Source organism: Mobula birostris, chromosome 2 (genome assembly GCF_030028105.1).
Source record: "Mobula birostris isolate sMobBir1 chromosome 2, sMobBir1.hap1, whole genome shotgun sequence".
NCBI lineage: Eukaryota > Metazoa > Chordata > Chondrichthyes > Myliobatiformes > Myliobatidae > Mobula > Mobula birostris.
In genome coordinates this window covers 3,685,912-3,703,393 of record NC_092371.1, presented here as the reverse complement: position 1 = coordinate 3,703,393, position 17,482 = coordinate 3,685,912, and the positions used below count along the sequence as shown (strand labels likewise).

Below are 17,482 nucleotides of genomic sequence, written 5' to 3'. Positions count from 1 at the left end.
ACATGAGACTCACTGGTTTCCAGGATTATCCCTTTCCCTTTATGAAAAATGGAACAACATTAGCTACTTACCAGTCCTCACATGTAGCTAGAGAGGATGCAAAGATATTGTCAAGGCCCTAATAATCTCATCTGTTACCTCTCTCACTAACAAGGAGTTTTCACCCACAGCACTGTCACACACTGCATGATTTTTGTTTCTTGCTCCATTCTCTGTAAACTGTAGAGACTGCTATGCGTCAAAATCCCAGGAAATCAGCAGTTATGAAGATACTAAACCACTCTGTATGGTACCAACAATCACTTCACAGTCACTTAGATCACATCTCTTCTCCATTCTGATGTTTGGTCTGAACAAGAAATGAATCTCTTGACTATGTCTGCATGCTTTTATGCCACATGATTGGCTGATTAGATAATAGCGTTAATGTGTACAGACGTACTTAATAAAGTGGCCACTGAGTGTATCTACCTTAATGTTCTTTTCAGCACTGAGTCACGTCATTTGCAGAAATTCTCTGATTACTCAGCAATAGTTGGGTGTATAAAGGGAGGATGGGAGGATGAATACAGGTGACCCCTGCTTTTCGAACGTTTGCTTTACGAAACCTCACTGTTATGAAAGACCTACATTAGTTCCCAGTTTTCACTAACAGAAGGTGTTTTCACTGAAGAAAGGCAGTGCGCGAAAAAAACAGCGCGCGTCCCGAGCAGCCACTCTCCCCTGGATTCGGAATGGCATTCCAGCCAGTATTGCTTAAACACTTGCCTGTGAGCAGCCGTTAGCAAAATGAGTTCTAAGGTATCGGAAAAGCCTGAAATAGCTCGTAAGGATGTTACACTTAGCGTAAAACTAGACATAATTAAGCGTTTCGATCATGGTGAACGAAGTAAGGACAAAGTGAGTTTGGCTTGTGGAAGTTGACGAAGATGATGTTGCAGAGGTTTTGGCATCCCATGAGTAAGAGGTTGTTGTTATGGCACCACTCAGTCAAATTTTCAATCTCCCTCCAATCCGATGATCTTGAACAGGATTCGCACTGCTATTGACCCTAAGCTAAGATTCAATCAGAATAGTTTTTGGCAGAAGCGCATAACAGTAATGCAAATACTTGCTCTCCGTAGAATCATCGAGGAAGTCAAGAACAGCCTACCAGCCATGCTTACTTTCATCAATTTTCGCAAAGCTTTTGACTCCATTCACCGAAGTAAAATGCTGATGATCCTGAAAGCTTACAGAGTGCCAGACCGTCTACTGAGAGCGATAGAGTCCAGCTATACCAAAACCATGGCAAAAGTTGTATCACCAGATGGAGAAACAGCAGTGTTCGAGCTCCTAGCTGGTGTGCTGTAAGGAGACCCTCTGGCACCCTACATCTTTATAATCGTCCTTGATTACGCTCTACGACAAGCTACCAAAGATCATGACAAGCTTGGCTTTACCATAAAACCAGGACGAACCAAAAGGGTCAGACCAGTTACGCTCACAGATCTCGATTTTGTAAATGACATAGTCCTGCTCTCTGACCAGATGGAGGAAGCACAGCAGCTACTGACAAAAGTGGAAATTGAGTGCAATAAAGTTGGACTTTTTTTTTCTCTTTATAAAATATCTTTTTCATGGTCAATTACTTGAGATTGGGAGGCTAAACTATATTTGTTACATGGAATCTGTTCTCGTTCATGTTAACTGTTATTATTGTAATCCCCATCTCTATGTATCATAACTATTATTAATTTTGAAACTTAATAAAAATATTGAAAAAGAAAGAATAAAGTTGGACTTCACCTAAACGCTAAAAAGACAGAGTACATGGCGTTTAACTGCGACGAAGGTACTCTCAAGACCGTAAAGGAGGGGAGGAGAAGATGGCGGTGCAACGCAGTGCACGCGGCTGCTCCGGAATGATATTGGTATTTGTTAAGGAAGTACCGTGCACAATCCTGATTTGATGGAGATAGACATGAGAAGCACGGAGGAACATCTGGGAAAACTTCTGAAATGCCTGCTTCGCTGCCGCTGCTACTGTGCGATCGAGAATCTCCAGAGGGGAAGGCCCCAAATCCTCCGCTTTGCCTATTGCTTGGCGGCTGAGCTGGGGTCGAAGCGCTCGGCAGAGATGGTGCTCGATGCTCAGTGTCAGAGGGCTGGTCGGATGCTTGAAGTTTTCGGACGGACTCAAGAGTCGGCTGTGGTTGGGTGTTTCCAGGGTGCTGCATCGGCAAGTTTGCAGCGCTGGAGGTTCACGGCAGAGAGAGTTTTTCTTCGTTCTACCGTCTGCGTGAGATGATGGGACTTTTGAGAGACTTTGAGACTTTTTTTTTTTACCGTGCTCATGGTCTGGTCTTTATCAAGTTACGGTATTGCTTTGCACTGTTGTAACTATATGTTATAATTAAGTGGTTTTTGTCAGTTTTTCAATCTTGGTTTGTCTTGTGTTTCTGTGATATCATACCAGAGGAACATTGTATCATTTCTTAATGCATGCATTACTAAATGACAATAAAAGAGGGCTGCGGGTCCTCATAATCTAATCTAAAGAATGATACCATTAAGAAAGTCTTTGACTTCAAATACCTCGGATCAAGAATTAGATTAGATTATGAGGACACGCAGTCCTCTTTTATTGTCATTTAGTAATGCATGCATTAAGAAATAATACAATGCTCCTCCGGTGTGATAACTTCCCACTCTCTCAGGAGAGCGGCCAATGTAATCAAGGAACCCCCCCACCACGGCCATTCTCCCTCCTGTCAGGCAGAAGACAAGAAAAAACTTCAAGGACAGCTCGATCCCACTATTATAAGTATCTTGAATGGACCTCTCTATGCTGAAATGAACTCGATCCCCCAATCATACTCATCATGACCCTTGAGTTTTATTTGTCTACCTGCACTACACTTTCTCTGCAACTGTAAAGTTCAAAGTAAATTTATTATCAAAGTACATACATGTCACCATATACTAACCAGAGATTCATTTTCTTGCAGGAATTTGCATTGAAACAAAGAAATACACTCAAATCAATGAAAAGTTACACATAAAACTGACCAATGTGCAAAATAAGATGAACTAAATAAAAACAAACAAGTACAAAAAGTAAGTAACGCTAAGAAAACGAGTTGCAGATTGTTTGCGTTCAGCTTTCCTTATCAATGTGTTTAATGAACACTATATTCTGCACTGTTTTCTCACTTTTTTTGCACTACCTTGATGTACATGTGTGGAATAATCTGTCTGAATGGCACATGAAAGTTTGGTACACTTGACAATAACAAACCAAGCACACCCATCCGCAATGGACATGGTCAAGGGGATCATTTTTGATCTATCAGGGCCAGAGAGTTTGAACCAAGTAAACTATCTTGTATACATGCACATCTTAGAGAAAGTGGCACTGAGTGTAAAAATGAGGGAGGATTCTGTCAGCAGACTGATATGTCCCTTTCAATACCCCAAATGTGATTGTCTTACACGAAGAGTAAACACAAATGAACTTTATCTGAATTCTGTATCAGGCCTGGTTAAGGTTAGGGATTGCAGAAAGCATTCAGTTTCACTATTCAAGAACAAAAAAAAAGTAACAAGCACATATACAAATAAAAAGCAACATTTAATACCAATGCTTTCTGCTCACGGTCGATGATTAGCTGATCCATGTACCAATCCATATTCTCCCGATGAACCTCGTGCAGACTCAAAACTGGACTCTGCAGAGCCAAGTACAGAGCCTGTGCATCTCTCCTCTCCAGTGCCTCATCCACATACTCCAAGGCAGCTTGCACTGAGGAGAGAAAAGTCACACATTACAAAGCACAGGGCAGGTTAGTGGTGTAACACAAAACATAAATAGGAGTAAGCATAGCCCCTGGAGCCTGCTCTGCTATTCATTACGCCTACACCACATCCCTTATTTCAACTCCACTTCCACCGATCTTTATATTCCCCAGATTCCCGTAAGGTACAAAATTTAATCAAATGCAGCCTTGACAACTAAAAATCCATAATGAAATAGAACACCAAGTCAATACAACTGGAAGGAAGAATATCACTGCTCTGGAGGTTAATAGGTACTAAGACGACGGATAGAAATCATTTCTTTCAGCGCAAATTATTTTGTTCTGTGTACTAAAATATACAGAACAAAGTCAGTCTTGCAATTCTACAGCAGGTTGAAGATTAGCTTTATTTATTTGTCATATGTACATCAAAGCATACAGGGAAATGCATCATTTTATGTCAACAACCAACCCAGCCTGACAACATGCTGGGATGGCTTGCAAGTGCCGCCACACTTCAGGCACAATACAGTATGTCCAAAACTCACTATCCCGAACCCAAATGTCTGTGGTACATGGGGGGAGACCGGAGCACCTGGAGGAAACTATGCAGTCATGGGCAGAAAGTGCAAATTCCTTACAGACAGCAGTGGGACTCAAACCCTGACTGGTGTTCGTCGACATTGTGAAGCAATTGTGCTAACTGCTACGCCACTGTGTCACCCTGTCAAGCAGCAGTAGTAGAGATGGAAGGATGGTCAACATTTCAGATTGAGACCCTGCAATCAGGGCATGAGGTAAGGTCTCAACACAAACCATTTTTTTCTATTTTTTCCATTTTCCTGTATCTGCAGTGCCTTCTGTCTCCTACAGTACATTTTACTAACAGGGATATTCCAAAGAGCTGCATACACAATTAATGGTAGATACTATTCTCCAGTGTCCGCTGCCGGGAACACAAGCTGGAATGCTTTCATCTGCGGCTGGTCCAACACGAGACAAGCTAATTTGTCTTCGTCTGCAGCTGACCTACTGCAAGATGAGGATCTGCTGTATCTTTGTTCTTGCAGGAATGTGGCTCCAGGACAACATCCCATCCCATTAATATTTAGGCCATGCCACTCACAGTAACGTTTTGTTTTTGTATGTGCTATCATAACTACATGTGCCATGGGTGAATGCTTGTACTGTGTTTTGCACCAAGGCTGCAAAAGAATGATGCTTTGTTTATCCGTATACTGTACATTAGTGTATGGTTAAATGACAATTAAACTTGAACTTGATTTTGGCATAGGATGTATTCAAGACAATTGCACACAGCCATCTAGTACAAACAAGATAACAACCAGTAACTAGTTTTGAGCTGGTATTGGCATGGCTGTCTAAACTCCATCAAGTTAATTTTCTGCAGCACAAGAAGATGGGAATGGTTAAGACCTCCTTCAGCAAATTCCAGGGTTCATACGAATCTCAATCATGACATTCCTGGAGATGATGTATGCACTCTGCAGTGCCACATTTGAAGGGAGCAGCAGCTCCCAAAAAAGCCCAGTCTGCAATGCAGATTTATGAACTTGCCACTTGAGAAAGTAGGAAAATTAAACTCAGTTACTGGCTCAGCCAACACCTGCACCCAGGTCACTCCAACCTGCTAAGATCTTCAATGGCTAGTTTGCTAGACTCTGTGTGAAACTTCACACTGTGCGGTTTTCTTCCATTTCCTTGGTCTGCAACTTTAGTAATTGTGGTCCACTGACCATGCAAAAGGCAAGCTTAACTAAATCGACTTGTTGGGTAATTGGGTCAAATACAGTTTTGCAGTTAGATTTTACTCGCCAGTAAAGCCAACAGATTGGTGAAACCCACCTTATTTTTGTCTCAAATTACTACTTGTTATATCAAATGGATCATGTCTACAAGTCAATACATATTGTGCAACTATGATATCACAGGAGATCAATTCTGCTTTCTGTAAAATAGTCTATTTGGCCCTCTGATAATCCCATTAAACATTTCTCCCTACAACACAGCTCTTCTTTCAGTTAGTCCTGACAAAGAGTCTCGGCCCAAAACGTCGACTGTACCTCTTCCTAGAGATGCTGCTTGGCCTGCTGCGTTCACCAGCAACTTTGATGTGTGCTGCTTGAATTTCCAGCATCTGCAGAATTCCTCGTGTTTGCATTTTTAAACATTTCTCCCTAATGCCTTTACAATTCGCCTTTGATACCCCACGAGTTTTGCAGGTGGTGTCCTGGATCATCACCACTTTCTGCACAAGCGCATTTTTCTCCTTCATATCTGCCCCAACACCAAGTGAGAGAAACACCATCCTTACCATTGACTTTGTTAATGTTGCCTTGAATCTCAGCTTGAGTCAACAGCTCCTCATACACATCCTTCCCTTCGGACAGCTCTGGTTTATACTGAAGAATGAACAAAGAGGAGTGTCAGTAAGAGTGCATGCACCAACCCCACCGGGTCCAGGTTTCATGGCTAATTTGAACAAAATGAATGAATGTATCCAAAGCCCACCTACTGGGGGACCAAAGGAATTGAACGGGTAGAGTAGAAAGGGGAGAAACAACGACAGACATATCACACATCTAGACAGAGATGCAGCAGAAGCTGGAAATCTTGAGCAACACACACACACACACACAAAACATGCTGGAGGAGCTCAGCAGGTCTGGCAGCATCTGTGAAGAGGAATAAACACAACCCATATTGATGAAGGATCTTGACCCAAAATGTCACCCATTTATCCCTTTCCGTAGATGCTGCCTGCCCCACTGAGTTCCTCCAGCATTTTGTATGTATTATGAGGGAAAGGTTTAATAGAGCTGTTAGGGAGGGTTTAATCTTATTTGGCAGGGGGATGAAAACCGGAATGATAGAGCAGAGGAAGGGGAAAACAGAAATAAATCTAAGATAGTGAGCAGTAAAGATGTCAGGAAAGACAGGCAGGTAATGGGGCAAATTTGTAGACATTGGGATGAGTTGCAATGCAATAAAGTTGCAGTGAAATCAAAGCGAAAAGCACCAAATATGGTCTTAAGGTGTTATACTTAAATGGACGCAGCATAAGGAATAAGGTGGATGATCATGTCGTACAGCTACAGATTGGCAGGTATGATATTATGGCCATCATGAGACGCGGCTAAAGGATGCATGTCTCTGGGAGCTGAACGTCCAAGGATACACGGTGTATCGGAAGGATAGGAAGATAGGCAGAGGGGGAGGCGTGGCTTTATTGGTCAGAAATGATTTTAAATCATTAGAAAGAGGTGATATAGGATCAGAAGGTGCAGAATCTTTATGGGTTGAGCTAAGAAATTGCAGGGGTAAAAGGACCCTGATGACAGTTATATACAGGCCTCCAAACAGCTGCAGTGATGTGGACTACAAATTACAGCAGGAAATAGAAAAGGCTTGTCAGAAGGGCAGTGTTATGATAATCGTGGGGGATTTTAACATGCGAGTGGATTGGGAAAATCAGGTCGGCACTGGATCTCAAGAGAGAGATTTTATAGAATGTCTGCAAGATGGCTTTTTAGAACAGCTTGTTGTTGAGCCTACTAGGGGATCGGCTGTACTGGATTGGGTATTGTGTAATGAACCAGAGGTGATTAGAGAGATAGAGGTGAAGGAACCCTTAGGAGACAGTGATCATAACATGATTGAGTTCACTGTGAAATTTGAAAAAGAGAAGCCGAAATTTGATGTGTCGGTATTTCAGTGGAGTAAAGGAAATTATAGCGGCATGAGAGAGGAACTGGCCAAAGTTGACTGGAAAGGGACACTGGTGGGAAGGACGGCACAGCAGCAGTGGCTGGAGTTCATGCAAGAAGTGAGGATGGTGCAAGACAGGTATATTCCAAAAAAGAAGAAATTTTCAAATGTGCGGAAGCAAAAGAAATGGGGCAGATCTTAAATAGGTTTTTTGCGTCTGTGTTTACTAAGGAAACTGGCATGAAATCTATGGAGTTAAGGGAAACAAGTAGTGAGATCATGGAAAATGTACAGATTGAAAAGGAGGAGGTGCTTGCTGTCTTGAGGAAAATTAAAGTGGATAAATCCCCGGGACCTGACAGGGTGTTCCCTCGGACCTTGAAGGAGACTAGTGTTGAAATTGTAGGGGCCCTGGCAGAAATATTTAAAATGTCGCTGTCTACAGGTGAGGTGCCGGAGGATTGGAGAGTGGCTCATGTTGTTCCGTTGTTTAAAAAAGGATCGAAAAGTAATCTGGGAAATTATAGGCCGGTAAGTTTAACATTGGTAGTAGGTAAGTTATTGGAGAGAGTACTAAGAGACAGAATCTACAAGCATTTGGATAGACAGGGACTTATTAGGGAGAGTCAACATGGCTTTGTGCGTGGTAGTTCATGTTTGACCGATCTATTGGAGTTTTACGACGAGGTTACCAGGAAAGTGGATGAAGGGAAGGCAGTGGATATTGCCTACCTGGACTTCAGTAAGGCCTTTGACAAGGTCCCGCATGGGAGGTTAGTTAGGAAAGTTCAGTCGCTAGGTATACATGGAGAGGTGGTAAATTGGATTAGACATTGGCTCGATGGAAGAAGCCAGAGAGTGGTGGTAGAGAATTGCTTCTCTGAGTGGAGACCTGTGACTAGTGGTGTGCCACAGGGATCAGTGCTGGGTCCATTGTTATTTGTCATCTACATCAATGATCTAGATGATAATGTGGTAAATTGGATCAGCAAATTTGCTGATGATACAAAGATTGGAGGTGTAGTAGACAGTGAGGAAGGTTTTCAGAGCCTGCAGAGGGACTTGGACCAGCTGGAAAAATAGGCTGAAAAATGGCAGATGGAGTTTAATACAGACAAGTGTGAGGTATTGCACGTTGGAAGGACAAACCAAGGTAGAACATACAGGGTTAATGGTAAGGCACTGAGGAGTGCAGTAGAACAGAGGGATTTGGGAGTACAGATGCAAAATTCCCTAAAAGTGGTGTCACAGGTAGATAGGGTCGTAAAGAGAGCTTTTGGTACATTGGCCTTTATTAATCAAAGTATTGAATATAAGAGCTGGAATGTTATGATGAGGTTGTATAAGGCATTGGTGAGGCCGAATCTGGAGTATTGTGTTCAGTTTTGGTCACCAAATTACAGGAAGGATATAAATAAGGTTGAAAGAGTGCAGAGAAGGTTTACAAGGATGTTGCTGGGACTTGAGAAACTCAGTTACAGAGAAAGGTTGAATAGGTTAGGTCTTTATTTCCTGGAGCGTAGAAGAATAAGGGGAGATTTGATAGAGGTATATAAAATTATGATGGGTATAGATAGAGTGAATGCAAGCAGGCTTTTTCCACTGAGGCAAGGGGAGAAAAAAAACCAGAGGACATGGGTTAAGGGTGAGGAGGGAAAAGTTTAAAGGGAATATTAGAGGGGGCTTCTTCACACAGAGAGTGGTGAGAGTATGGAATGAGCTGTCAGATGAGGTGGTAAATGCGGGTTCTTTTTTAACATTTAAGAATAAATTGGACAGATACATGGATGGGAGGTGTATGGAGGGATATGGTCCATGTGCAGGTCAGGGGGACTAAGCAGAAAATGGTTTGGCACAGCCAAGAAGGGCCAAAAGGCCTGTTTCTGTGCTATAGTTTTTCTATGGTTTCTATGGAATGGAAAAAGGATGCAACCGTGGCTAACAAGAGAAGTCAAAGCCAAAGTTAAAGCAAAGGAGAGGGCATACAAGGAAGCAAAAATTAGTGGGAAGACAGAGGATTGCGAAGTTTTTAAAAGCTTACAAAAGGAAGCTAAGAAGGTCATTAAGAGGGAAAAGATTAACTATGAAAGGAAGCTAGCAAATAATATCAAAGAGGATACTAAAAGCTTTTTCAAGTATATAAAGAGTAAAAGACAGGTGAGAGTAAATATAGGACCGATAGAAAATGATGCTGGAGAAATTGTACTGGGAGATAAGGAGATGGCAGAGGAACTGAACGAGTATTTTGCATCAGTCTTCACTGAGGAAGACATCAGCAGTATACTGGACATTCAAGGGTGGCAGGGAAGAGAAGTGTGCGGGGTCACAATTACGACAGAGAAAGTACTCAGGAAGCTGAATAGTCTAAAGGTAAATAAATCTCCCGGACCAGATGGAATGCACCCTTGTACTCTGAAGGAAGTAGCTATGGAGATTGCGGAGGCATTAGCGATGACCTTTCAAAAGCTGATAGATTCTGGCATGGTTCCGGAGGACTGGAAGATTGCAAATGTCACTCCGCTATTTAAGAAGGGGGCAAGGAAGCAAGAAAGAAATTATAGACCTGTTAGCTTGACATCGGTGGTTGGGAAGTAGTTGGAGTCGATTGTCAAGGATGAGGTTACAGAGTACCTGGAGGCATATGACAAGATAGGCAGAACTCAGCATGGATTCCTTAAAGGAAAATCCTGCCTGACAAACCTATTACAATTTTTTGAGGAAATTACAAGTAGGCTAGACAAGGGAGATGCAGTGGATGTTGTATATTTGGATTTTCTGAAGGCCTTTGACAAGGTGCCACATGAGGCTAGTTAACAAGATAAGAGCCCTTGGAATTACGGGAAAGTTACATATGTGGATAGAGCGTTGGCTGATTGGCAGGAAACAGAGAGTAGGAATAAAGGGATCCTATTCTGGTTGGCTGCCAGTTACCAGTGGTGTTCCACAGGGGTCTGTGTTGGGGCCGCTTCTTTTTACATTGTACATCAACGATTTGGATTATGGAATAGATGGCTTTGTGGCTAAGTTTGCTGACGATACGAAGATAGGTGGAGGGGCCGGTAGTGCTGAGGAAACAGAGAGTCTGCAGAGAGACTTGGACAGATTGGAAGAATGGGAAATGAAATACAAAGTTGGAAAGGGTATGGTTATGCACTTTGGCAGAAGAAATAAACGGGCAGACTATTATTTAAATGGGGAGAGAAGTCAAAGTTCTGAGATGCAACGGGACTTGGGAGTCCTCGTACAGGATACCCTTAAGGTTAACCTCCAGGTTGAGTCGGTGGTGAAGAAGGTGATTGCAATGTTGGCATTCATTTGTAGAGGAATAGAGTATAGGAGCAGGGATGTGATGTTGAGGCTCTATAAGGCGCTGGTGAGACCTCACTTGGGGTACTGTGGGCAGTTTTGGTCTCCTTATTTAAGAAAGGACGTGCTGACGTTGGAGAGGGTACAGAGAAGATTCACTAGAATGATTCAGGGAATGAAAGGGTTAACATATGAGGAACATTTGTCTGCTCTTGGACTGTATTCCTTGGAGTTTAGAAGAACGAGGGGAGACCTCATAGAAACATTTCAAATGTTGAAAGGCATGGACAGTGGATGTGGCAAAGTTGTTTCCCATGATGGGGGAGTCTAGTACGAGAGGGCATGACTTAAGGATTGAAGGGCGCCCATTCAGAACAGAAATGCAAAGAATTTTTTTTAGCCAGAGCATGTTGAATCTATGGAATTTGCTGCCACGGGTGGTAGTGGAGGACAAGTCATTGGGTGTATTTAAGGCAGAGATTGACAGGTTTTTGAGTAGCCAGGGCATCAAAGGTTATGGTGAGAAGGCGGGGGAGTGGGACTAAATGGGAGAATGGATCAGCTCATGATAAAATGGCAGAGCAGACTCGATGGGCCGAATGGCCGACTTCTGCTCCTTTGTCTTGTGGTCTTATGGTCTAAATAAACCGTCAATGTTTCAGGCTGAAAACATGCATCAGGAAAGGTCTTAGTCTGAAACATCAACTGTTTATTTCCCTCAGTAGATGCTGCCTGACTGCTGTGTTCCTTCAGCATTTTGAGTGTAAATCATACATCTAATTCCTCAAAGACTGGTTTTGTGCACCACCTTATTACATCAAAGGGTCTCTCAGAATAGATCCCTTTAGGAATTAAGAACATAGAACAGGCCCTTCAGCTCACATTGTTTGAGAACTAATTGTTGCCAAACTAATGACATGAACTGCATCACCCAGGGCATGCCCTCTTCTCATTGCTACTATCAGGTAGGTAGTACAGAAGCCTAAAGACTCACTCTCGCCAACTTAGGAACAACTTCTTCCCCTCCACCATCAGATTTCCGAATGTAAAATATATATAAACATAAACCCAAACACACTGCTGTCGCATAATAGCAAATTTCACAACATACAAATGCAAGAAAAAGTTTGTGACCCTTTTGCAATTACCTAGTTTTCCTGCATTAATTACTCATAAAATATGATCTGATCTTCATCCAAGTCGCAATAATAGACAAACACAGTGCGCCTAAGCTAATAGCACACAAACAATTAAACTTTTTGCCTCTAACTTCCACCCTGCCCTCAAATTTATCTGGTCCATTTCAGGCTCCTCCCTTCCTTTTCTCAATTTCTCTGTCTTTATCTCTGGAAACAGCTTATCTACTGATATCTTTTACAAACCCACTGATTCCCACAGCTACCTGGACCATACCTCTTCCCACCCTGTCACTTGTAAAAATGCCACCCCTTTCTCTCAGTTCCTCCGTCTCCGCCGCATCTGCTCGCAAGATGAGGCTTTTTATTCCAGAACTAATGAGATGTCCTCCTCCTACAAAGAACAGGGCTTTCCTTCCTCCACCATCAATGCTGCCCTCACCTGCATCTCTTCCATTTCACGCATGTCTACCCTCACCCCATCCTTTGACCACCCACCAGAGACAGGGTTTCTCTTTCCCTCACCCATCCCAGTAGCTTCCACGTCCAACACAAAATTCTCTATAACTTCTGCTGTCTCCAACATGATCCCACCACCAAGCACATCTTGCACTCCACCCACTTTCCGCAGGGATCGCTCTATTTGCAACTCCCTTGTCCATTCATCCCTGTCCTCTGATTTCTCTGCTGGTACCTATCCTTGAAAGTGGAACAAGTTCCATACCTACCCCTACACTTCCTCCCTCATTACCATTCAGGGCCCCAAACAGTCCTTCCAGGTGAGGTGACACTTCACCTGTGAGTCTGCTGGGACCAACTACTTTATCTGGTGCTCCCAATGATGCCTCCTGTATATCGGTGAGACGTAACATAGATTAGGAAACTGCTTCTCCGAGTACCTACACTGCATCTGCCAGAAAAAGTGGGATCTCCCAGTGGCACCCATTTCCCATTCCCACCTGTCACGATGAGGCCACACTCAGGTTGAAGGAGCAACACCTTATTTTCTGTCAGGGTAGCCTCCACATCACTTTCTCAAACTTCTGGCAATTGCTACACCCACCCACCCACCCCCACCTTTACCATTCCCGTTTCCCTTTCTCATTTCATTTCTTTACTTGCCCATCACTTCTGTCTAGTGCACTTCCCCCTTCCCTTTCTTCCATGGTCTTCAACTCTCTCCGGTCAGATTCTCCCTTCTCTAGCCCTTCATCTCTTTCGCCGATCAACTTCCCAGCTCTTTACTTCATCCCTCCATCTCTCCCGGTTTCACCCATCGCCTACCAAGTTGTACTTCTTCCTCTCCCCCCCAAGCTTCTTGCTCCAACTTCTCATCTTTTTTCCCCAGTCCCGATGAAGGGTCTTGGCCCAAAATGTCAACTGTTTAATAATTTCCATAGATGCTGTCTGGCCTGCTGAGTTCCACCAGCATTTTGTGTGGGTTGCTTAGATTTCCAGCATCTGTAGATTTTCTCGTGTTTGTACTTGTCATGTTTAATCATTCACAATCCAGGATGGAAAAACTATGTGACTCCTTATATTTAATAACTGGACTCTGACTTGGCCATTCATTCCAAGTGTAAGGGGGTTTCGTCTTTTAAGTTACTGCAGAGGCTACTTAAAATGGCTTCTTTGTTATGTTAAATGCTGAAAAAGTCTCCAGCTAGACATTTGCTTGGGTTAATATGGACAGCAGAGTGCTATTAACGAATTGGGATAGTTGTTATGGTTTTGGTGTATCTGGAAGATATTGTACGCGCAGGGTTTTGGGGCAGAAGGCGGGAGAGAGGGACAGAGGATGAACCAGGAGCTGTGATGTCCGCTAACGGGGTGGGACCCCGAGGAGGGCGTTCGGCGAGGAGGAGAGACGGGGAGGACGGCGGACGTGCGGAAAGGCTCTGGTCGATCACTCCGGGTGGTCCGAAGCTGTGAGTCGACAGGATCCAGGTGGTCGTCCGGAACTGATTGAGCTCCAACGGTTGTGCACGAAGAGACTGACCTTTGATAAGTGTGGTGCTTTTTATTTGCCTTTTATATTTTATTCACTATTAATTATATAGTTCCAGTAATATCTATAAACTGTAAATCATTTAATTGTATCTGGTGTATTGTCTGTTATTTGGGCGGGGTGGGGTACATCACACAGCATCCACACAAACTAATTACCCAGTTTGGCGGGGCCGAGGGCTGTTTCCCTGGACAACAGCGAGCCAAGCGACACTGAGGGTGGCCGGGGGGCTACACAAACACAAATTTTCCTCATTTTAAACAATTCTTTTGTTGATTTATTCGTGTTTCGGATCATTGTTTTGCTGCATCATCCAACTTCTACTAAGCTTCAGGTGACAGACCACTGCCTTGACCTACACCTGTAAAATGTCTTGATACAATTTTAAATTCAATGATTGCTAAGCTGACTAGGCCCTGAGGCAGCAAAACAGCCCCAAACCATGATGCTCCTTTCATACAAAAGTTGCTGGTGAACGCAGTAGGCTAGGCAGGATCTCTCGGAAGAGGTACAGTTGATGTTTCGGGCCGAGACCCTTTTTGTGTGTGTTGCTTGAAATTCCAGCATCTGCAGATTTCCTCGTGGATGCTCCTTCCACCACCCTTTACAGCTGGGATGAGTCTCTGGTGTTTGTGTGCAGTGCCCTTTTTCCTCCAACGTAGCAATGTGTATTTACATAAGAACATAAGAAAAAGGAGCAGGAGTCGGCCATCTGGCCCATCGAACCTGCTCCGCCATTCAACAAGATCATGGCCAATTTGGCCATTGACTCATCTCCACCTACCTGCTTCTCCCCATAACCTTTAATTCCCCTATGCAAAAAATCTATCCAGCCTTGTCTTAAATATAATTACTGAGGTAGCCTCCACTACAACATTGGGCAGAGAATTCCACAGACTCACCCTCTCTGAGAAAAGCAGATCCTCCTCATCTCTGTCCTAAATCTACTCTCCTGAATCTTGAGGCTATTTCCCTTAGTTCTAGTCTCACCTACTAGTGGAAACAACTTTCCTGCCTCTATCTTATCTATCCCTTTCATAATTTTATATGTTTCTACAAGATCTCCTCTTGCTCTTCTGAATTCCAGTGAGTACAGTCTCAGGCGACTCAATCTCTCCTCATAATCTAACCTCGTCATCTCTGGAATCAACCTGGTGAACCTCCTCTGCAACGTCTCCAAAGCCAGTATATCCTACAAGTAAGGAGACCAGAACTGCACTCCAGGTGTGACCTCACCAGCACCCTGTACAGTTGCAGCAAAACCTCTCTGCTCTTAAATTCAATCCCTGTAGCAATGAAGGCCAACATTCCATTTGCCTTCTTGATAGCCTCTGAACCTGTAAACCAACCTTTTGTGATTCATGCACAAGCACTCCCAAGACCCTCTGCATAGCAGCATGCTACAATTTTTACCATTTAAATAATAATCTGCTCTTTCATTTTTCCTTCCAAAGTGGATGACCTTGCATTTACCAACATTGAACTCCATCTGCCAGACCCTTGCCCACTCACTTAAGCTATCTATATCTCTCTGCAGACTCTCCGTATCTTCTGCACAATTTGCTTTTCAACTCAATTTAGTGTCATCAGCAAACTAATACACACTACACTCAGTCCCCTCTTCCAAATCATTAATATATATCATGAACAGTTGCAGGCCCAGCACTAACCATTGCAGCACAACGCTCTCCACTGATTGCCAACCAGATTAACAGTCAAGTATCCCAACTCTGTGCTTTCTATTGGTTAACCACTCCTCTATCCATGCTAATACATCAGCCCCAATTCCATGCATCTTTATCTTATGGATAAATCTCTTATGTGGCACCTTATTGAACACCTTCTGGAAATCCAAGTAAATAATGTCCATCTGTTCCCCTCTTTCCACTGCGCTCGTTATATCCTCAAAGAAATCCAGTAAGTTTGTCAAAAAGGCCCTGCCTTTGCTGAATCCATGCTGTGTCTGCCTGACAGATCCATTTCTTTCCAGATGCCTTGCTATTTCTTCTTTAATGATAGCTCCAAGCATTTTCCCAACTACAGATGTTAAACTAACTGGTCTATAGTTACCTGCCTTTTGCCTACATCCTTTTTTGAACTGTGGCGTGACATTCGTCATCTTCCAATCCACCAGGACCTGCCCAGAGTCCAGAGAATTTTGGTAGATCATCAGCAAAGCCTCAACTACAACTTCTGCCATTTCTTTCAGTACCCTAGGATGCTGATTTCTCTTACTGTGGACTGATGAACACCCAGGTCTTATAAATGCTTTTGTAGACTTTTCCAGTGTCATGCATCTCTACCATGCTTCTTCTAAGATCCTCTGAAAGATGTTGTGATTGAGGCATGGTGCACATAAACAGATCTTTCTTGAGAAGAGTAGGTTCTGTCATTAAACTGACTTTGTGTATCTTTTTATAGGGCAGGGCACTTCAGATCTCATTGCATTGATTGGAGCACCTGACTCCAAATAGCTTTTGTAGAAGGCATTATCTCAGAGGTTAACATACTTCTTTGAACCTGGACTGAGGTTATTTAAATGGTGTACTCAGTAATGATGAGAAGTACAATTGTTTGTGTTTTGTTAATTTAGGCAGATTGTGTTCATCTATTATTGTGACTTAGATGAAGATCAAACCACATTTTATGAGTAACTAATGCAGAAAACCAAATAATTGCAAAAGGTTCACAAACTTTTTCTTGCAACTGTATGGCAGTGATATTAAACCCTATTCTGATTTGCTATGGAGATTAATGGAGCAGCAAATCTGCCCAGAGAGATTATCAATGCCTTTAAGTCAAGGCCTTCTCCCTCCAGAGCTGACATCCAGCCAAACCACTGTTCTCCAGTCAGCATCTGAGAAATTAGGTAGCCTAGATGCCAATGGAACTCAGACCAAGCAAGAGAGTGCAAAAAGGATAGAGGAAAAAAGTCTTGAGGGCAGGCAACCTTTCAGAGGCAAGAGAATTCTGATCGAGTTATGCTAAGGCACCATACTACTGGGATGAATGGCTCAATTCATAAGCTGTTTGAGAGAACCACAGCTAATACCATGGGACATGTCTCCAGCCTGCCCTCTGCTGGAGGATATCAGAGGAAAGACCTGGGAGCAAACAGGAACCACAAACACAAGAGATTCAGCGGATGATGGAAATCTACAGCAACACACACAAAGTGATGGAGGAAATCAACAGATTGTGTAACAACTATGGAGCTGAACAAACAGCAGACATTTTGGGTTGAGACCATTCATCAGAGCTGAAAAGGACGGTGGTAGGAGAGGGGAAGGGATACAAACTGGCATGTGATAGGTGAAGCCAGATGATGGGGAGGTGGGTCAGGAGGGCAGGTGGATGAAGAGAGAAGCTGGGAGGTGATAAGTAGAAAAGGTAAAGGGCTGAAGAAAGAGGAATCTGATAGGAGAGTGGACCATGGGAGAAAGCAAAGGTGGAGAACCAGAGGAAAGTAATGGGCAGGTGATGAGAAAAGGAAGGGGTAAGAGGGGAGCCAGAAGGTGGAATGG

The 17,482-nt window shown here is 43.3% G+C and overlaps 1 protein-coding gene across 1 annotated transcript in view; it reads right to left on the bottom strand.

Moving 5' to 3' along the window:
- Nucleotides 1–17,482, bottom strand: part of iqgap3 (IQ motif containing GTPase activating protein 3) — a 217,613-nt gene that overhangs the window by 150,116 nt on the left and 50,015 nt on the right. The window contains exons 9-10 of the mRNA XM_072281088.1: nt 6,115–6,202; nt 3,621–3,784 (exon numbers count right to left, since the gene is read on the bottom strand). Of these exons, the coding sequence (XP_072137189.1) occupies nt 3,621–3,784; nt 6,115–6,202 (252 nt within the window). The remainder of the gene's footprint in view (nt 1–3,620; nt 3,785–6,114; nt 6,203–17,482) is intronic.